At 35.2% G+C, this 18549-nt stretch overlaps 1 protein-coding gene across 39 annotated transcripts in view; it reads left to right on the top strand.

Moving 5' to 3' along the window:
• The window catches only part of PAN3 (poly(A) specific ribonuclease subunit PAN3), a 123498-nt gene that overhangs the window by 50831 nt on the left and 54118 nt on the right, over positions 1 to 18549 (top strand). For 35 of the 39 annotated variants that reach the window (XR_015138157.1, XR_015138153.1, XR_015138158.1 and 32 more), the window contains one exon: positions 11901 to 12048. The exons of the other annotated variants lie outside the window; for them this stretch is intronic. Coding sequence is in view for 26 of the 35 variants with exons in the window: in XM_086329577.1 (XP_086185703.1) it covers positions 11901 to 12048 (148 nt within the window). In the remaining 9 variants the exon portion in view is untranslated. The remainder of the gene's footprint in view (positions 1 to 11900; positions 12049 to 18549) is intronic. 39 annotated transcript variants of the gene reach the window in all.

Genomic DNA, 18549 nt, shown 5'->3' with positions numbered 1-18549 from the left:
TTTGAATAAATGACTTGTGTTCTTCAGAGAAGGGAAAAAAGAGGTCATTGAGAGTGAATTGCTTCGTATGTTGGCTTTCTACCTATGGAAAACACTTTCACTTATACCCTTTCTTACAATTTTTCCTTCTATTGTAGAGAAAGAAGTGTTCCTTGACTGTCTCCTTCAGAACCTGTCTTTAGCCCCCTTAAGCAGTTTATTTCATTATTTATCCCTCTTCAGTTTTGGACAGTGATTTCTTGACATTGATTTCTTCCCAGCTTGGTCTTCCAGGACCAAGGAATGCTACATGAGGAAATATTCTGTTGTCAGTACGTTTGGGAAACTGTGTGATAGAGTTTGAGAGCTGCTTCCTACTTATTGCTGTTACTTTTTCACCTGGCATTCATCCCTTAATTCTCAGTGTTTTATCTTTCCCTTTTATCACTGTTGAGACTCTTTTTTTGGTAAGTGTATATAGTGACCAGAAGTCACAGCACTTACTTGACCTCTGTCACATCTGACATTGTCATTCATTCTCTTTCTTTGCAACTGTCGTTGTCTCCACTCTGAAACTATCCTTTATTAGTGTCTTCCAGGGACCTCGTGTCCTTTGCCATGCCCTCAGGAGCTCTCCCTGGTTCTGTCTTTCTTTTCTTGACCCTCTTCCTTTCTCTGCACATGGCGATCTCCAGTGCCTCCGTCACACCTGACTTGTGTGTGTGTGTATCCTCTCAGTCCTCCGCACTTACTGTGAATATTAGCTGCTTCTGAACATCCTCATCTCTATGGCGTAACACTGAACAGTCACTGAGTCTAAATTGAATACTTTTTAATCTTTTACTTCACATCTATTCTTGCACTCACACACGTGTACACACTGTCTGCTCTGTCTTGATTGTTGATTTCACCCAGTTGTCTAATTTGTGAGCTCTCCTTGATTCTTCTGTCTTCATAGCTCCCACTCTTTGGCCACTAAGGTCTGTTGATTGTGCTGCCTTGACATTCTCTTCCCTGTTAGTGTTGGCACGGTACAGTTTAGGCTCACTTTCACCTGTTACCTGGACTGTTACTGTTGTAATCTCTTACCTGGTTTCCTGATTCCTGATTCCCGATTTCTTTTCTTTCAAAGCACTACCTGGGTGACTATCTGGTCTTGTTTCTTGTCCGATCAGAATCTCTCAGAAAGGTAGGTCACCACTGCAGACCTCCTGAACTGGTTGCGGTGCCATGGAGAGAAGCATGCGCTTCCTACCTCTGCCTTCGAACATGCTCTCTGCTTGCTGTGAGTGCCCTCTATCTGTCTTGACTCAGCAAACTTGTCTTTTAGGATTCGATTCAAACGTATGGTCTTAGGACCTAATTAGACAGCATGAAGCATTTGTGCTCTTTTCCATAGCACTTCACATCGTGGTCATTAGTGTATGTATAACTTACAGGCTAGCAGTGAATGGCATTGTGTAGGTACTTACTATCTTTTTAGATACATGGATGTTCTGACCTCTTGTGAATGTTGGGTTCTGGTACATTCTGTACCTGTGGAATGCCAGCCTGTGAACTTCTAGAACATAGAGCCTGTGTTTCAGGTATTTTGTTCTCTACAGTGCCTCGTACAGTGCCCAGCACAGTGTCGAGTGTTTTTTATTATTCAGCTAACTGAATAAATTAACCTGAATTAAAGATTATCTGGTGAGATAAATATATAGTTTCATGACATAAAATACTATTATGGAAAAATCTTTGAAAAGTCTTAATATATGTTAAATTTTGTTATTAAATATGGCAGGATTCTTGGTTAGAGAGAATGCCTCTAAGTAAATCTTACTATGAAATGTGACAGATTTTCCTTTTACCTAGTCCTGGATAGAAGATGTACGTAAGTGCACAAGATGGTTATAGCTGTGTAGAGTAATTACTGCCTCCATGGAATGTGGCGATGATCTCACTCTCTTCTGGACTATTCATTAACTGACCTAAGTGGACATTTTTGGCTCTTTTAGGGAGAATGCTATTTTTTTTCCAACTTTATTGAGATAATTGACAAACAGGAAGAGTAGTATTAAGAATTAACTAGGTATAGAATATTGAGAATGCCTCTATGGTGGTTAATGATTACTGTCATTGGAGAACTTTGACGAGTAAATGACTTAATGGAAGAGGAACGTTTCATTCATTTTTGTCTTTAAATGCCTTCTGTCCTCCGGATGAAGATTTTGCTTTTTTATATCCATTGGTTCTCCTGGTCTCAATTTGAATATTGCATATTCTCTGTGAATTCTGAAGATTCAGAGATGATGATACGTAAAGAAAAGGAAATGGTATATGTGGCTTCATAATTTATAACTTAAACTTTCTTAAAACGTTTTTGTAAAAATTATATATGCTTATTGAAAAAACTTCAGATACTACAGAGAGGTACAAAGGAGGAAGCAAAAATGTCCCAAGTTTCCTCACCACCTAGAGATACAATCTCTTTTGTCATTTTAGTGAGCATGTATTGTTAGAATCCTTTTACACACCTGTGCCCCTGCACATAGAAACATCCTCCCTTCCTGCTCCCTCCCCCGCCCTTTCTTTTAGGCATATGCATACCATGTTACAAACAGCAACTTAGCATAATTGCTGTATTGTAGCCTAATTTTATTTTATCTTTTCTCAATAGTGGTATGGGCTTCTTTTCATGGTAAATAAAAATGTATCATTTCCCATGACTTCTAATGGCTGCACACATGCGTACCATAATCTGTATGTATCATAATGTACATAATTAGATCTTTTTTGAGAGATATTTTAGTTATACCTCCCCCCACCCCTTTTTAAAAATCATTTTTAAAAATGTGCTAACTGGAATCTTTTCTGCTTGTGTGATTTTTTTTCCTGTTTGTGTTTTATTTTGATTCATAGTATCAAACTATTCTCAAGAACAGTGTTAACCATTTCTGACAGAGGTTGTGAAAGATGAACTAGTGAGCCCCTTTGGAAATCTATGTGCCTGTAGTTTCACACTCTTATATAGGGAGAATGACTGTAAGCTGATTCATGGAAATTTTTTAATTTAACTGCCTCATACGTAAGGCTTATTACTAGTTGAGGTTCTGACATACACCTGCTACTTTCCCCTTGGTGGTGGTGGTGGTGGTTTAGTCGCTAAGTCGTGTCTTACTCTTTGCAACCCCATGGACTGTAGTCTGCCAGGCTTCTCTGTCCATGGAATTCTCCAGTCAGGAATACTGGAGTGGGTTGCCGTTTCTTTCTCCAGAGAATCTTCCCAACCCAGGAATCTAACCCAGGTCTCCTGAATTGCAGGCAGATTCTTTACCAACTTTCCCCTTAAGATAGTCAAATTATTAGTAGGAGAACTTATACTTAAAAGAAGAATGGCATGAATCTCTTGGAGGCACTAGTAACCAACTGTCCTTCGCTGTCCCCACCAATTTGAATCTGACTTATTTAGAAGATCATATGTCCTCTATTGAGGTCTTTTATCAGAAGGCCCAGTTTGCTTCAGGAAATTTGTAAATTGTGAATCTAGACTATTTTTCACAATAGTAGTAGTGTTATATGTTAACTTCTAACTTTAAAGATGCAACTTGGCTCTTAAATAGATCAGTTTCTGAATCACCCAGAAGTTGAGTTTATTTTGATAAATTTTAAATTGACCATATTTGGATATGCTTGAAATATGGAGAAATAACCCATTAAGGCAAAAAAAAAAAAAAAAAACAACTTGTGGAAATGTGAACATGGAGGTTCTGGTTAGCCATTGACTTCTCCTTTCTGTCTCACCCTGTTCCTCTTTCTTCTGTGTTATTTATGAACACTGAAGACAGGTAAAAATAACTCTGAATAGTGCTTCTCTTTATGTCTATAGGTCTCATCTTTTTATACCTTTTAGATAATTTTATCAAGGCAAAATTCTTGCCTATTTTTGCCTTTTGCTCTCTTTATCAGTATCCCCTCTTCTACTTTTCCACCTAATTCATTTTTCTGTGTCCTGCAACACACACATACACTCTCTTCTACCTTAGGCTTTAATCTTTTGAATTAGTTCCACCTGGGCCCCTTTGTCACGCTAAGGAGGGAAGAATAGTAAAGATGGGCGATTGGAATCATGACGATGTTCAGTTACCAAGTTGTGTCCGACTCTTTCTGACCCTATGGACTGCAGTACGCCAGGCTTCCCTGTCCTTCACTATCTCCTGGAGTTTCATAGGTTTTTGAGAAAAGTAGATATGGCTGAGATTAATATCAGCATTTTAGCTCAGTTTCTCTTTTAATGATTTAATTCAGTCAAAGATTGTGGAGACTTTATCTGATCAGCCTGATTGGATTTCAGCAGTTAAGTTATTAATAAAACCGTTCCTTCTCTTTCTTTCTTCCCATTTTTCCTTCCTTTTCCCCCTCTTCTTCTTTTCTTTTTCTGCTTTTCTATACTTCTTTTATCCTGGCTAAAAGTAGAAAATGAATTGGAATTGAGTAAGACTGGAGTCAAGTTGGTTCATTGGAATGATGGTGGCCTAGACTGGGGTACTGACAGTGACATGGGGGGCTGTAGTTGAATTTGAGAAATATTTAGGATGTAGAATAGACTCTATGACTTGATGCTTCAAAGATACCTGCCATTATCAAAAGGATGGTTGTGAAATAATTTATCTGTTTAGTAGAAAGCACAACAAAATTTGAGAAATCAAAATCATAATACATAAATAGTTTATAACTATATTTCATGTGTTCAGGAAACTGGGGAAAAGATTAAACATGTTAGTACAGACATGAAAAACATTTTAAAAAATTAAAATCATACTTCTAAAATTTAAAACTACAGTGTCTGAAATGAAAAATGTATTTGATGTAATTAGTGACAGATTCAGAGAAGGCAATGGCACCCCACTCCAGTACTCTTGCCTGGAAAATCCCATGGACGGAGGAGCCTGGTAGGCTGCAGTCCATGGGGTCGCTAAGAGTCGGACACGACTGGGCGACTTCACTTTCACTTTCATGCCTTGGAGAAGGCAATGGCAAGCCACTCCAGTGTTCTTGCCTGGAGAATCCCAGGGACGGGGGTGCCTGGTGGGCTGCCGTCTATGGGGTTACACAGAGTCAGACATGACTGAAGTTGACTTAGCAGCAGCAGCAGTGACAGATTGGATATTGTATAGAAAAAGATTAGTGAACTGAAAGACATAGTGCTAGAAACTGTCCAAAAAACAGAGAAAAAATGAGCCATGGGAGAACATGAAGCTGACACACTGTTTTACTCCCTGAAGCAGCATAGGGCACACAGAAAAGATACTTTGAGAAATAGTGGGCCAAAAAAAAAGACAGATATCATCCAAATTGGATGAAAATGGTAAGCCTACGGATCCATGAGCTCAGTGAACACAGGCACAAAACAAACAGGGGAGACAGGGGAAAGTGCACCCTGCACTAAGGCACACCATATGAGCAGCCAGCGGGGAAAAGATACTCACTTTTTAGGAAGAAAGATATAAATAACAGCATATTTCCTGTTGGAAACAATGTGAGCCATAAGACAGTGGAGCAATTAAAATACAGGAAGATAAAAAAATGTCAACTTAGAATTCTATTCCTGGGAAAAATATGAGAATGCAATCCCATGAGTGCATTTAAAGATGTGAAATTTTGAATAAAATGTGCAGCTTAGTTACACTTTCCACAGTTACATGTTGTTAATTTTATGATTTTGAAAATATACTCTGGTTATGTAGGATGATATCTTTGGGGAAAGATGGAATTACTTCAAAATTACAATTTCTTAAAAAGCAAAATAAGTACCTTTTTAAACATGCAAGACTTGAAAAGATTCATCAGCAATAGATGTGTACTTTAATAGACGTTAAAGTATTGGGTTGGCCAAAAAGTTCATTCAGTTTTTCCTTTTATGGAACATCTCAAATGACTTTATTCTCCAACCCAGTACTTCAGATAGAAGGAAGAAAATACTCTGAGCAATCTGGATCTGTACAAAGAAATGAAGAAAACTGGAAATAGTAACTACATAAGTAAACGTAAGGAACTTCCCCCTTATTCTGTAAGTTTCTTTGAAAGATAATTGACCATTGAAAGCAAAAATGGTAATAGTGTACTGTAGGGTTTATGGTATATGTAGAAGTAAAATATATGATGATTATAGCAGAGTCTGGGAGCGGAGAAATGGAAGTTTAATATTGTTACCATGTTATACTATATCTGAAGTAGTTTAAAACTCAAAAGTATTAAGTAGTTGTTATATACCGAATCACGTCTTCCCCAAATTCTCATGTTTAAGCCCTCGCTGTTTTTTTTTTTTTTTAAGTTCCCTTAATGTGACAGTATTTGGAAATGGGCTTTTAAAGATTTAAGTAAGGTTAAATGTGGTTGTAGGGATGGGCCGCAATCTAGTATGATTGGTGTTCTTGTAAGTAGATGCAGAAATACCAGGCTTTCACACACACAGGAAACACTTGTCTCAGTGAGGACACTGTGAAAGGATGGCTTTCTGAAAACCAAGGAGAGTGACCTCAGGAGAAACTGACCCTCTTGGCTCCTTCATCTTGGACTCTCGTTTTCTAGAACTGTGAGAAGATAAGTTTCTGTTGTTCAGGCCGCTCAGTGTGTGCTGTTCTGTTGTGGGCCTAGCGGACTAAGATAGGCAGTGGTAGGTTACGTATTTGTACTGTCAAATCTGTAATACATAATGGTAGAGGCTTCAGTTCTCTGTCAATAATGGAAGAGAAAGAAAATCAGTAAGAAGATGGGAGACCTTAACAACTCTTATCAGTTTATTTGTAGGACGCTGTGTCCAGCAACAGCATAATGAATATTCTTTTCAAGTGACCACAGAATATTGACCAAGATAGAACAACCAATTGGAACAAATCTCAGTAAATTTAAAAGGGTTCAGGTCATGCTAATGTGTTCTCTGACCACAGTAGAATTAAATTAGAAGCCAGTTACAGATCTTTGGGGGCTTTCCTTATAGCTCAGTTGGGAAAGAATCTGCCTGCAATGCAGGAGACCTGGGTTCATTTCCTGGGTCGGGAAGATCCCCTGAAGAAGGAAATGGCAACCCACTCCAGTATTCTTGCCTGGAGAATCTCATGGACAGAGGAGCCTGGTGGCCTACCGTCCATGGGGTCCCAAGAGTTAGATAGTATTTAGTGACTAAACTACCACCACCACCAACAGATCTTTGGAGAATCTTCAAGTATCCAGAGACTGAATAACACACTTCTTTGACATGTGTCAAAGAAGAATTAGGAAGGGAAATTTTAAAGTGTTTTGAATTGAATGAAAATAAAAACATGCCAACTGGTGTGGGTGTCACTGAAGCGGTAATGGGAGGGAAATTTATAGCACTAAATGCCTGTGTTGGAAAGGTTCTCGAAAGAGTGAACTCAGCTTAAGAAACTGGAAAGAGAAGAACAAATTAAATCCAAAGAAAGCATAGAAAGGATGAATCTTAATGATGTGAAGTGAAAGAAGGTAGTAAAAACTGAGTACATATGTACATATCTACATATGTAAGATTCATTCATACTAAATTCTAGAACATCCAGACTAGTCTTTAGTGACAAAAAGCTTATCAGAGGTTGCCTGGAGTTGAGAGCAGCGGAGCAGAGAGGAACAGGAGGGATGGGTTTCATACAGACATACGGGAGCTTTTTTGGGCGTGATGGATGCAGTCCTCCTCGATTTGGGTAACGGTGGTCCACCGATGTCAAGAGTTAACAGAGTTTACCCTGAAATATGTGTGATTTATCCTCTGTCCATTATATTTAAATAAAGCTGTTGAGAAACTTTTACCAGTTCATTTATATTTCATTCGGAGAGTAGAAAGATTACTGAGAGGAGCTTGTGAAGCCAATAAGTGGTAAAGCAAATGGAGTTCATTACAAGGAGCAGCATTGTGGAAGGCATTTTACAGTTTTATGAGTTTATTGTGTTTTTAAAAAGCCTGACCAGTATTCAGAAATAGTGGTGATTTCTCAATCATTCATCACATCACCTTAAGACAACTTTCTTTATTCAACAGATCTTTTGGTAGGTTTGCAGTGAAATATTAAGTAATATTTTATGTTGTGTTTTTATTCAGTATAAACCTCTTCCTGTCATTCTAATAAAAAAAATTAATGGCTGAACTTTTTATTGTTTCACTATTTATTAAATTAGTCTCTTAGTTCATGGGACTAATTTATTGTGTTCTTGGTAAGTACTCTTGTTTGTAGTGGAATGCAACAGACTATTAAATACTGAATTATACTTTAAAAGGAACAGTTTCCATGAAATAATATGATAGTAGGAAAGCATAAAGTTATAAACTAGAAACATCATCAAAAAATTACTTCATTTGTGGGACTTCCCTGGTGGTCCAGTGGTTAAGATTCTGAGCTCCCAATGCAGGGGGCCTGGGTTAATCTCTGGTCAGGGAACTAGATCCCACATGCTGCAACCAAGAGTTTGTATGCCGCACCCTAGGGTTCGCATGCTGCAACCCAGAGTTCACATTCCACAACTAGGACCTGCCTGGTACAGCCAAATTAAAAAAAGAATTGCTTCATTTGTTAAAAAACAAAAATAACTTTATCCATCATTTGTAAAATAGGACATATTCTATCATTTTGGTTGGGATCTGTGAATTGAAGCATTATTATTTCATTTAAAATATATATAATGCTAATAACTGCAACATTGCTTTTCAAGCTAAAGGTCAGGCCTCTTCGTATACTTCTGTCTGAAGAGTATAGGCAGGGGTCATATCCAGATGTTGGGGGTGGTCCCAGTTTGAAGAACTCACTAAATGCACTTGGTTGTTTTGGGTGTGAGAGTTGCAGTGTGAATTTAAGTGTGTGAGAACCCAAAACTCTATTGATAAATTCTTACTGCACGAATGTTTGCTATTTGACTTATATAAACATTGATTTTTTTCCCCCCTCAAATGTACACTTACTTAGAGCTGTGTAAGATATGAATGAAAATTAGGATTTAAAATATGAATAGAAATGATAAATTATGAATGGAAATAATATGTATGTTAGAAAACCCACAAGTTTAATATAATAGGAGCACGTTTGGAGAGTTATGACAGGCTTGTCTGAATCATCAGGCAGGAATAATAAAACCTTGATTTTTCCCCTACTATTACGCTTCTCATTTATTCCATTCTCTTTAGTGTTGTTGAAGTTAGACAAATTTATATAACCCAAATCCTTGAGTCTTCTTTTACATAACCTTCACTTCCTAAAGCTGAAATAAATTGCTTATTTTCTGGTTAACAGAGATTACATTTTAACAAGATACTAGTTTTAGTTACCAGTTTTGCTTTAGCTCTAAAAAAATATTCTTTTTAATGTGTTAAAGGTGTGTGCCTATGCTATTTTGTTATTTTATAAAACTTATTTCTGTTATAAACCAGTTATATTAAAGTGGTTTTAAGAATACATCTTTTTATTGCACTTATTATTTTAACTAATTTTATCATGAAAAAGTATTCTCCTTTCTACAGTAATTTCTCATTAAGTATTTTTGATAGTTCTCTCATCTGGCTAGAGGACTTTGTATTATCTGTTAATAATAGTAGTCTGCTCTCTTATTCCTAGATTTTGTTTTTGTGTGTGTGTGTGTGTTATATACTGTGTAATTCTTTTTTCTGCCATTTAAATCCTTTAGCCTTTTCTCACATCTCAAATAAACTCATCTGAAATAAACTTGCAAACTACCTACCCAAGAGAAATAAAGGCCTCGCCATCTTAAATCAGGGAAAAAAGGAGGGAGGTCTTTAGGTCCTTCTTTTTACTTTTTAAGTAAAATTCACTGCAGGTGAGTTTTTTGGATCTTTGGTTGTTGAATCCCTGAAAGTTATAGTTTAGTATAAATTTTCATAGTTAATTTTAATAATCTCTATTGTAATACATTTGAAGGCCCTCTATAATTTGTTATAATGACATTTTATATATAATTTATTTGGAGAAAGTAAAACAGACTCCCCTCCTTTTTCTCCTTTATAGGATCCCTTAAAAATACTCTTTAAGATGAATTTAAAATAGATTTGATTTAGAGAAACTCAGCTTTGTAATTAGTCTCCTGTTCATGGTAAATGTAAGGTATAAATGAAATGGAAACTAGATAATCTCTGTGTGTCAGGATTAGATTAGCTTTAAATTTCTTTGTCTAAATTTACTGTTTCCTAGTAGTCTTGTAATCCTGAAGTCCTCATCTCTCCTAGGCATTCTGAGCTCTTGTAACCAAGTGACCTGATTGATTTTTTTTGACTTTCTTCTTCTAAAATAGTTTTAGCACTCACTGGTGCACACTGGTTTAGCTCTGAAGTGATCCTGTTGATAACCATTTATATCTAGGGATTACTACGTCAATAAAATGCATGGGCTCATTGGCCACACTTTTAAAGAAGATGACAGTGTTTTTGAAAACTTGAGCATTTGGAAGATTTTAAAATAGACATAACTGACAGGAGAGAACTTTTTTTTCCTTTGGAAAATATATTTTGATTTAGTTCGGATTCTTTTTTTTCTTCAGAATTTCACATTTTAGATATGGCAGTAAAAGAAGTTCTCTGTTTATCTGCTGCTGCTGCTAAGTTGCTTCAGTCGTGTCCGGTTCTGTCTAGTATATTTTAATAAAAAATTAGCATTTTTTCTGTACTTTGTCACTTTGTATTTAATTTTTGCTGGAACATAACTAGTAAAATATCATTTGCTTTAGAGTTTACAATGGAGTTATTAGCCTGTAGACTTGCTGTTTTCCAAATCTCGTATTTTGAACTCTAACTTGGCAATTTTAAATGTCATTCATTTTAAATAAGGAAGTTGTCCTTGGATTGTACAGTGATTAGTCCCATCTTTTTATTTTATGCCTTCTATGGAAATGTGTTTTTCCATTCTAATGATCAGTTCTGAAATACTTTAAGTGATTAATTTTTTTCATTGTGGTTCAGTGTATTTTAAATTTAGTTTGTATATATGTGTGTGTATGTGTGTACACATACATACTGAAAATGTGGGCTGAAGTATGAACATATTAAATTATCTCTTTGGCTAACCCTTTTGGAAGTTGAATTCAAATATCAATGTCGATGGTCATTGAATCTTCATTATACTTAAACATGTGGATCACTATTTCTGAAAAATATTTAGGATATACATTTGTTTCAGATGGATGAAATATAGTCCATTTATGGATTTGAGTTACAGTTTCATAATGTGCTAGTAGTTCTTAATGCCAAAGGCACCATGCCACTTAACTAGGTAAAATGTGCCTTCGTACAACTGGGAGGAAGGTTTTCTCATGTAATCTCATTGTAAAATATTTTTAATAAAGCAGAAGTTACATGCCATACCTTGCAGACATTGGGGACTCTATTATATTTTTCTTATATCTTGATTCCTCTCACGTTTGCCTTACATTTAAGTGTTTTTCTCATCTTTACTGTTATTTAAATAGTGGCACCATATTATTGGGGAGATGTCTTAAGTGCTTATAAAGGAGGAGGTGATTAATTTTGGAATAAAGGCAGTTTTGACCTTTATCCTGGTAGAAGTGGTTTAAAGATATTAAATTTGAAACTTTTTGCTCAGTTTTGAGGTAGTTTTAACTTCCCAGTTCTCTAAAATATAGTATTAGGATGGTTGGATAATGATGTATTTTGACAGTAAAGGCAGATTTTCTTGTTTCAAAGTTAAATTCCCCAAGTGAAATGATTAAAACCTTCAAATTTGATGGAAAATTTTTCTTCCAGAAATTTAATTATCCCACTCCAAAATGTGGAAACTAAAAAGCACTGTAAATCCTTTCAGTAAAATATTTTACTTGGTAAATAGAGTACTGTGGAATAATACCTAGTAAATTCAGTGTCTTTTTTGGGCTTAAAATGTGTTAACTTACTATATTTGATTTTCAAATAGACACCAAATCCTACTGCAAGTGAGTTTATTCCCAAAGGAGGATCAACCTCCAGGCTGAGTAACACGTCCCAGTCACACGCGTCTGCCTTCTCTCAAGTGTTCTCTCACCCGTCCATGGGGACTCCTGCTGCTGCTGGATTAGCACCAGGTAAGTTGAATACCTGTTTCCAGTGAGTCCCAGGTAGCAAATCTCTAAGCACCATTTGCTGTTAGTTTACCAGACCTGAAATTGTATTCTTCAGCGGTTCATATCTGAGCACATTATGAGTTTTATGTTCTAGGTTTTGGTACCATAGACCAAGTGTGTAGTTAAAAATTTTAAAGCAGAATTTAAATTTAATGAATAAAAGTGAAATATAACTTTGTGTTTAAAAGGACAAAATTTAAAGGAGAAAATGGTTATTGAGGAAAAAATATCCAGATCATAATATTTCCTTGTTTTTTATTAGCATGCTAATGCTGTTTCACTCAGAAACTTGAATAAGAGCATCAAAACTTGAATATTGATGTGCTACAAGGTCCTGCTTTTGAAATAAATTTCTAGAAGAATAATTTGTATCATTCTAAATTAAAGTTTAGATGTATTGCCTTTTGGGTGTTTGATTATAAATCTGTAGTAGTAGTAAAGTGTTATAAACAGTGGCAGGAAAGCAGTGTGAAGGGTTAGGGGTCATCTCAACACTTTCTTCCAAGTTTACCCCAAATGGCAGCGGAGGAATTTGAAGAAGTGCACTTGTACATCAGGGGTCCTGAGGCATAGTTCAGAGTAGCCCTATTTTCTTAGAAGGTCCTCTCTTTTATCTAAAAATTCATGCACATTTTGCATTCTGCTTCCTAGCATAAACAGTCCTATAAAAATATGGAAATTTTCTTAGATAATTAGCATTACCCATTCCTATTGCTGTGAACCTTAATTAGAAAAGTAAGGTATGAGAATTATATTGAATTCATAGTAAGTGCTGAGTGGGTTATCTTAAGTCTGTTCAATGGTTGAGCTGCCCACCCAGATGATGTTTCTAGAACCTTTAACGGATAATCATCTGTTGATTCTTGAATGTTAAAAAGCAAAACCAGAAACAAAGTGAAATACTACACGCTAAATGAAGCCAAAAGATCCATCAGGATTAGCTTGGAACTAGTCCTGTCTCCAGGTCTTAATCTAATCAGTAGTGGTGCTAAATGATTGGCTTTGATACTGATACTGAAATCAAGGACCGTTTTTGGAATAAGAATGAAAGAAAATAACGATAACTTTATGGAACAGGTTTAGTGTGTTACACATCAAGTGTATTCAGAGGCTTAGTAACCTTGTGTTGCCAAGGATTTTGTCAATACCTCCTTCCCCTCACCTTCCCCTCTTTCCCTCTGTTTCTCCCTCCCTCCCTTCCCACGCATTTCCTACTCATCTTTTTTTCCCCCGCAATGAGCATTTGATCATTTTATTAACTAAATGTAAGCTAAGAATTGTATCCCTCTCTGGTGAGACTTTTAAGGTAGTTTTGTGTGCAGGTCTTTGAGATACACCTTGCAACTCCTTCCTCCTTGCTTATGCCTTTTTACCCTTTTCTTCTACTTTGGCTCTTTTCAGATTCAGGTAAAATTGTAAACCTTTTCCCTTTTTCCTTAGAGAGCAGTGTCAGAATTGAATATCCCTGGTAGCCTTAAAGTTTTACTTGTAAGTAATATGCTACTGTGATTTGTCTCCCATTGAGATGTGTTTGCATTGTTTACATGAGCATAGGCTGCATGTCAGCTAAAATTTCTTAGAGATTCTCCAGACATCTGTGCAGTGTTTATAAAACACCCACGGTAATGGAATCCATATGCCACTCAGAAAACTTTGGCTTTCTTAATTAAGTTCCAATTTATTTTGACCTAACAGCACCTCTTCCCTTGTTTAATAAGTAAACATTTTGTTCACATCTTTGATCAGGCTAATTTAAGCTAAAAGTTACGTTTTTAAAATATTGGATGAATGTAAAATGTCAAAGGGAATTTTAGATATTGAAAACATTTAATTACAGTACTGTGATACTTGTTTAAGCTTTCCAGTTGGTATTAATTTGTGTGTAGGTAGGTGTTTCATTGGTCCCAGTTGGGTTTCACAGTTTAGGATGAAATGAATTTAAAACTCTTCTGCATAGCTCTAACATTAAAATAGTCATTCTGCTTCTTTTAAGAAAGGATTGATAATTACTGTCCGAAACCACTGGGAATAGGTCAGTATGTTTTATTAAAGGTATTCCTGAATTCTTTATACTGACTATATAAAAATTGTCCTTTATTCAGATGACATTCAACTAGACTAAAATATTTCCCCGAAATACTGGAGTGATGATGGTTTTACATTTACTATTTCTTCATATTTTCTCTTTTTAGTTAATGGCGTAACACTGTGAAGATGAACAAAGGAAAAAAAATGTGTACTTTCTGCAAAACATTTTATCCCTTCAGTGTTTTCTGTTACTTCTTACTCATAAATACTATTTTTTTTCAAGGTCTAAGAAAGTTTCTTGGAATTTTCACTTTTAGGTTGTACAGTAAGAAAGGTCGTAGGAATTCATTTACCTGTGTTAGTGGTGATTTAATTGATCTTTAATCCTCCTCGTCTTAGTGATAATTTTCAGTTATAAAGTTTCATTTTCTCTTTTCTTCAATTTCTATTCCAGAAATTATCCTTGAAAATATGTCAAATTACTGTTTTACTAAAAAATATGAAACCTTAAATATTTTGGCACTCAGACATAAGCTAGAGCAATATCATTTTTATTGTATGAAAAAATACATATTTAAATACTTTTTTTGACCAAAAAATGTAAAAATATTTGAGCAAAGTTGAGTAGATGTTAAGATTTTGTATTTCCGCATATTGTAAGGAACAAAAAACATAATGCCTGGAACAAAGTAAAAGATCCTGAGTGAATTGAGTTCTTTTAAAGCTTGTTTTGATCACTTTAAAAACATAATTTGTATTTTTAAAAAGTTTTAATGCAAGAAGTAAAACTTTATACAAAAGTTATTTGAATTAAAATAGATTTGTTATTTACAATAAATTAATTTTAATTTAAAATTTAAAATAGGTTTAAATTAAAATTGAATTAAATTTAAATGTATTTAAAAGTGTTCAAAATATGCAGCACATGTTAAGTTTCCATTGACTTGTATATACATTTTATTTTAAGAAATGAAGGAGCTATAGGTTTAGTTGTTTTCTGCACATATAACCTGAGAACATTCGCTACATTTCTAAGTATCTTCTACAAAGGTAATCATAAGAATATTTGGGATATGGCACTTGACTTATTGTCTTCGAGAACTTCTTCAAGTTATATTGGCACTGAAGCTCCAATACTTTGGCCACCTGATGGGAAAAGCCAACTCATTGGAAAAGCCTGATGCTGGGAAAGATTGAGGGCAAGAGGAGAAGGGGTTGACAGGGGATGAGATAGTTGGATGGCATCAGTGACACAATGGACATGAGTTTGAGCAAACTCCAGGAGATAGTGAAGGACAAGAAAGCTTGGTATGCTGCAAAGAGTTGGACACAACTTAGTGACTGAACAACAATTAAATACATATTTTTTATTTGTAAATATGTGATTTTCTCTGTTCACAGCTTTTATTGTCCTCCTGGAGGTTCACAGCCTTCTAAAGTTAAGAATCACTGGTTTAACACATCCTTGGCAAAATTTTATTTCTCAAGTACAATACAGTAAGAATACTTCTAAAGTAATGTTTAAAGATAAATTTTTCTAATAGGTTTAGCTTGAGGCTTCCCCAATGGCTCAGTGGTAAAGAATCTGCCTGCAGTGCAGGAGATGCAGGAGACACCGGTTCCATCCCTGGGTCGGGAAGATCCCCTGGAGGAGGAAATGGCAACCCACTCCAGTATTCTTGCCTGGAAAATCCCATAGACGGAAGAACCTGACAGGCTGTGGTCCATAGGGTCACAAAGAGTCGGACAGGTCTGAGCCACTGAGCACTAGCTTTAGGCAATCCATTTTTAGAATAGCTTTTAGAAATGAAAATATGACTATATTGAAGACAGTTTATACTTTAATTTTTTGTGCCATGAAAAAGAATTTTTATTATGTGAACTAATTGCTGAATGATTTCTGTCAGATTTTTCCCTTTGAGTATTTCAAGTTGATAGTAGACTTTAAACTTAGTTACCTCAGTCTTGGTCACAGTTTGTTTGAAGGTGATTTTAATAGAGGTATTGACAGGAATGTATATATATTTCTGGGTAGTGTTCTGTAATATATCATGGGGTGGTTTAATGCACAGTTGAGCATCTCTTGTTCTGCTTAATTGTGTGTGGACACTTGGGAGAGGTAGAGGAAATTCTTGAATTTGAAAATGCCATTATTGATTTAGAAATGAGAAAGAGAGATATAAGTGACTTTGTAGCGTTTTAAAATATTCATCCCTTCAAGATGAGAATGGTACAGGTTTTTGGACTGTGAATGTATTTTATTGTAAATTATGATGAATCGTGGGTGATTGACTTTAGGAGAAGCATTTAATTATACTAGAGCTATCATTATTAAATAATTGTATTCCTTTATTAAAATTCAGTTGTATTATTTTAGAAAAATTTTAAAGTATATTTTTAGATCCAGTGTTTTGAAATACTTAATTGTGTCTTATATATTCCTAAGAGCGCCAAATTGATAGATAAAATTGGCTAATATTCCTTATTACTTGGTTTGGGCAAGGTATCGGGAAAAGAGGAATGGAAAAGACAAGGGGAAATAAATATCCATCATTCTTGTTCAAAAATATTAAATTTTTAATATATATAATGTATAATTATAATGTCAAAAGGGAATCTTTTTTTCCGTTTTTTAGTTTTAAAGTTCTATGCTACAATAAAGTTCTGTGATTCATTAACTTTATAATGTTTTATATCATAATAGATGGAGTCTTAATTCATTTCAGTTACATAGTATTAATAGTTGACTTATGCCATAATATGACTTTGATCATTGGTTTAGGTGGAACTTCTGGGGTTTACATGTTTCAGCCTTGTGCCAGTTTAGAGGTGGCATTCATGAGAGATTATCATCTAGCTTCTGCTTTTTCGCTTAGAATAATAAGGACTTAATTAGCTAACCAAGGCAGCCCAGTATATATTTTAATAGTTTGATTAACAAAGACAATTAGATCTTTTGCTGAGCTAAACTCTGTCTTATTTTATCCGCTAGTCCTAGGTCTTTCACTTTTGTTGAATGGAATAACTTAAAATCTTTCCTCCATTATAGCCCTTTCTGTTATTTTTTTAGACTAGTTGTATGTGTGTATCCATACACTGATCTGTTCATGTGACTCAACAAGAGAGAAACTGGGGAAACCCTGTTAAAATTAATAAATTGTCTAGGTCAAAAGTCATGAACTTCTTATAAGTCATAATGCTGTAACGTAGTGTGAGTAAATTAAATCTGTAGATCTGTCTACCTACCTGTTGTACTGTCTGATATTCACCTAGGGGGAGGATATGTACCATTGGGAAAATAGGTTGTTAATAGATTGAAGCTATGGTTTTGCAGATGGTAAATATCTTAAGTTCATTATTTCAAATTTCACTGTGGATTTTAAGCTCTACATTAAAATCACATAATGCATAAAATCTATTATTGTGTTAGACTATGTTTTACTAAGTAGTATAACTTGACAATACAAATTGTACAAAATACTTAAGTAATTCTAAAACATTGCCATATTTTGTATGATGTAACTAAACAGATTTTCCTTGTAATTATTTTTCATTAATGAATTTTTGTGGGACAGTCAAATAATCCTACCATGAGTTTGTTTTGATATATCCATCTGAATTGATTTTTTTAAAATTATTTTTATACTTAATAGCATTAGAGGTAGTTTACCATTAAAATATTCTTCTAACCAGTTTTAAATATCAATCTTGATTTTCTAAGCATATTACAATATTCCTTAAGAAGACTCTGCCATTTCTTATCTGGCACAAATTTCAGCCTAAAGATGGTGCCTAATAAATGCTTATTTAACTAAGCTTCATTTTTATCTCAGAAAAAAATTTTTTAATCAGTGGGTATCTCTTAATGACAGTGAATTTTAATGATTCCGTAAATGTCTTTGAAGAACTCCTAAATCCTGCATATGTTCATGATAGTGTAGGTGAACAGTCTCATGAACAACAGAGTATGTTTGTTGAACGTTTAACTTGATTAGAGCTAGAGTCTCCGTGTGTTTTGAGGTGCTAAAACATTTTAAAAACCAGTTAAAATATTTGTATTATTTTTAAATTGCATGTTTCCATTTTTTTGTAACTACTTTGTTTTTCAGGTCTATTCAGCAGAATCACTCAAACCTGTCCATGTTTTCTAATGGGGATTGTGTTCTACATTAAAAAAATAAAAGTTTACCATTAAAAGTCGGGGGTCCCTAAGGTTTTTTTGGGAAAGGCCTGTCCATTGCCCTGTACTGTTGAGCCCGTCCTGAGTGGGGGCTGCCCTGCGTGTGCATGTGTGTGGGTACAGATGGTGATGTCCCAGGGACGATGACTAACAGTAGAACTGTAGAACCGTAACTGGGTGGGGAGTGCCTGCTGGCTCTATTTCCTTCCCAGTTGGGAATTTCAGGAAACTGAGGCAAGACGTTAATGGCGCAG

The sequence above is a fragment of the Bos grunniens genome, chromosome 12 (genome assembly GCF_055505025.1).
Source record: "Bos grunniens cultivar Pamir isolate PY7600 chromosome 12, Bosgru_T2T1.0, whole genome shotgun sequence".
In the NCBI taxonomy this organism is placed as follows: Eukaryota; Metazoa; Chordata; class Mammalia; order Artiodactyla; family Bovidae; genus Bos; species Bos grunniens.
This window is presented reverse-complemented; position numbering and strand designations above follow the sequence as displayed.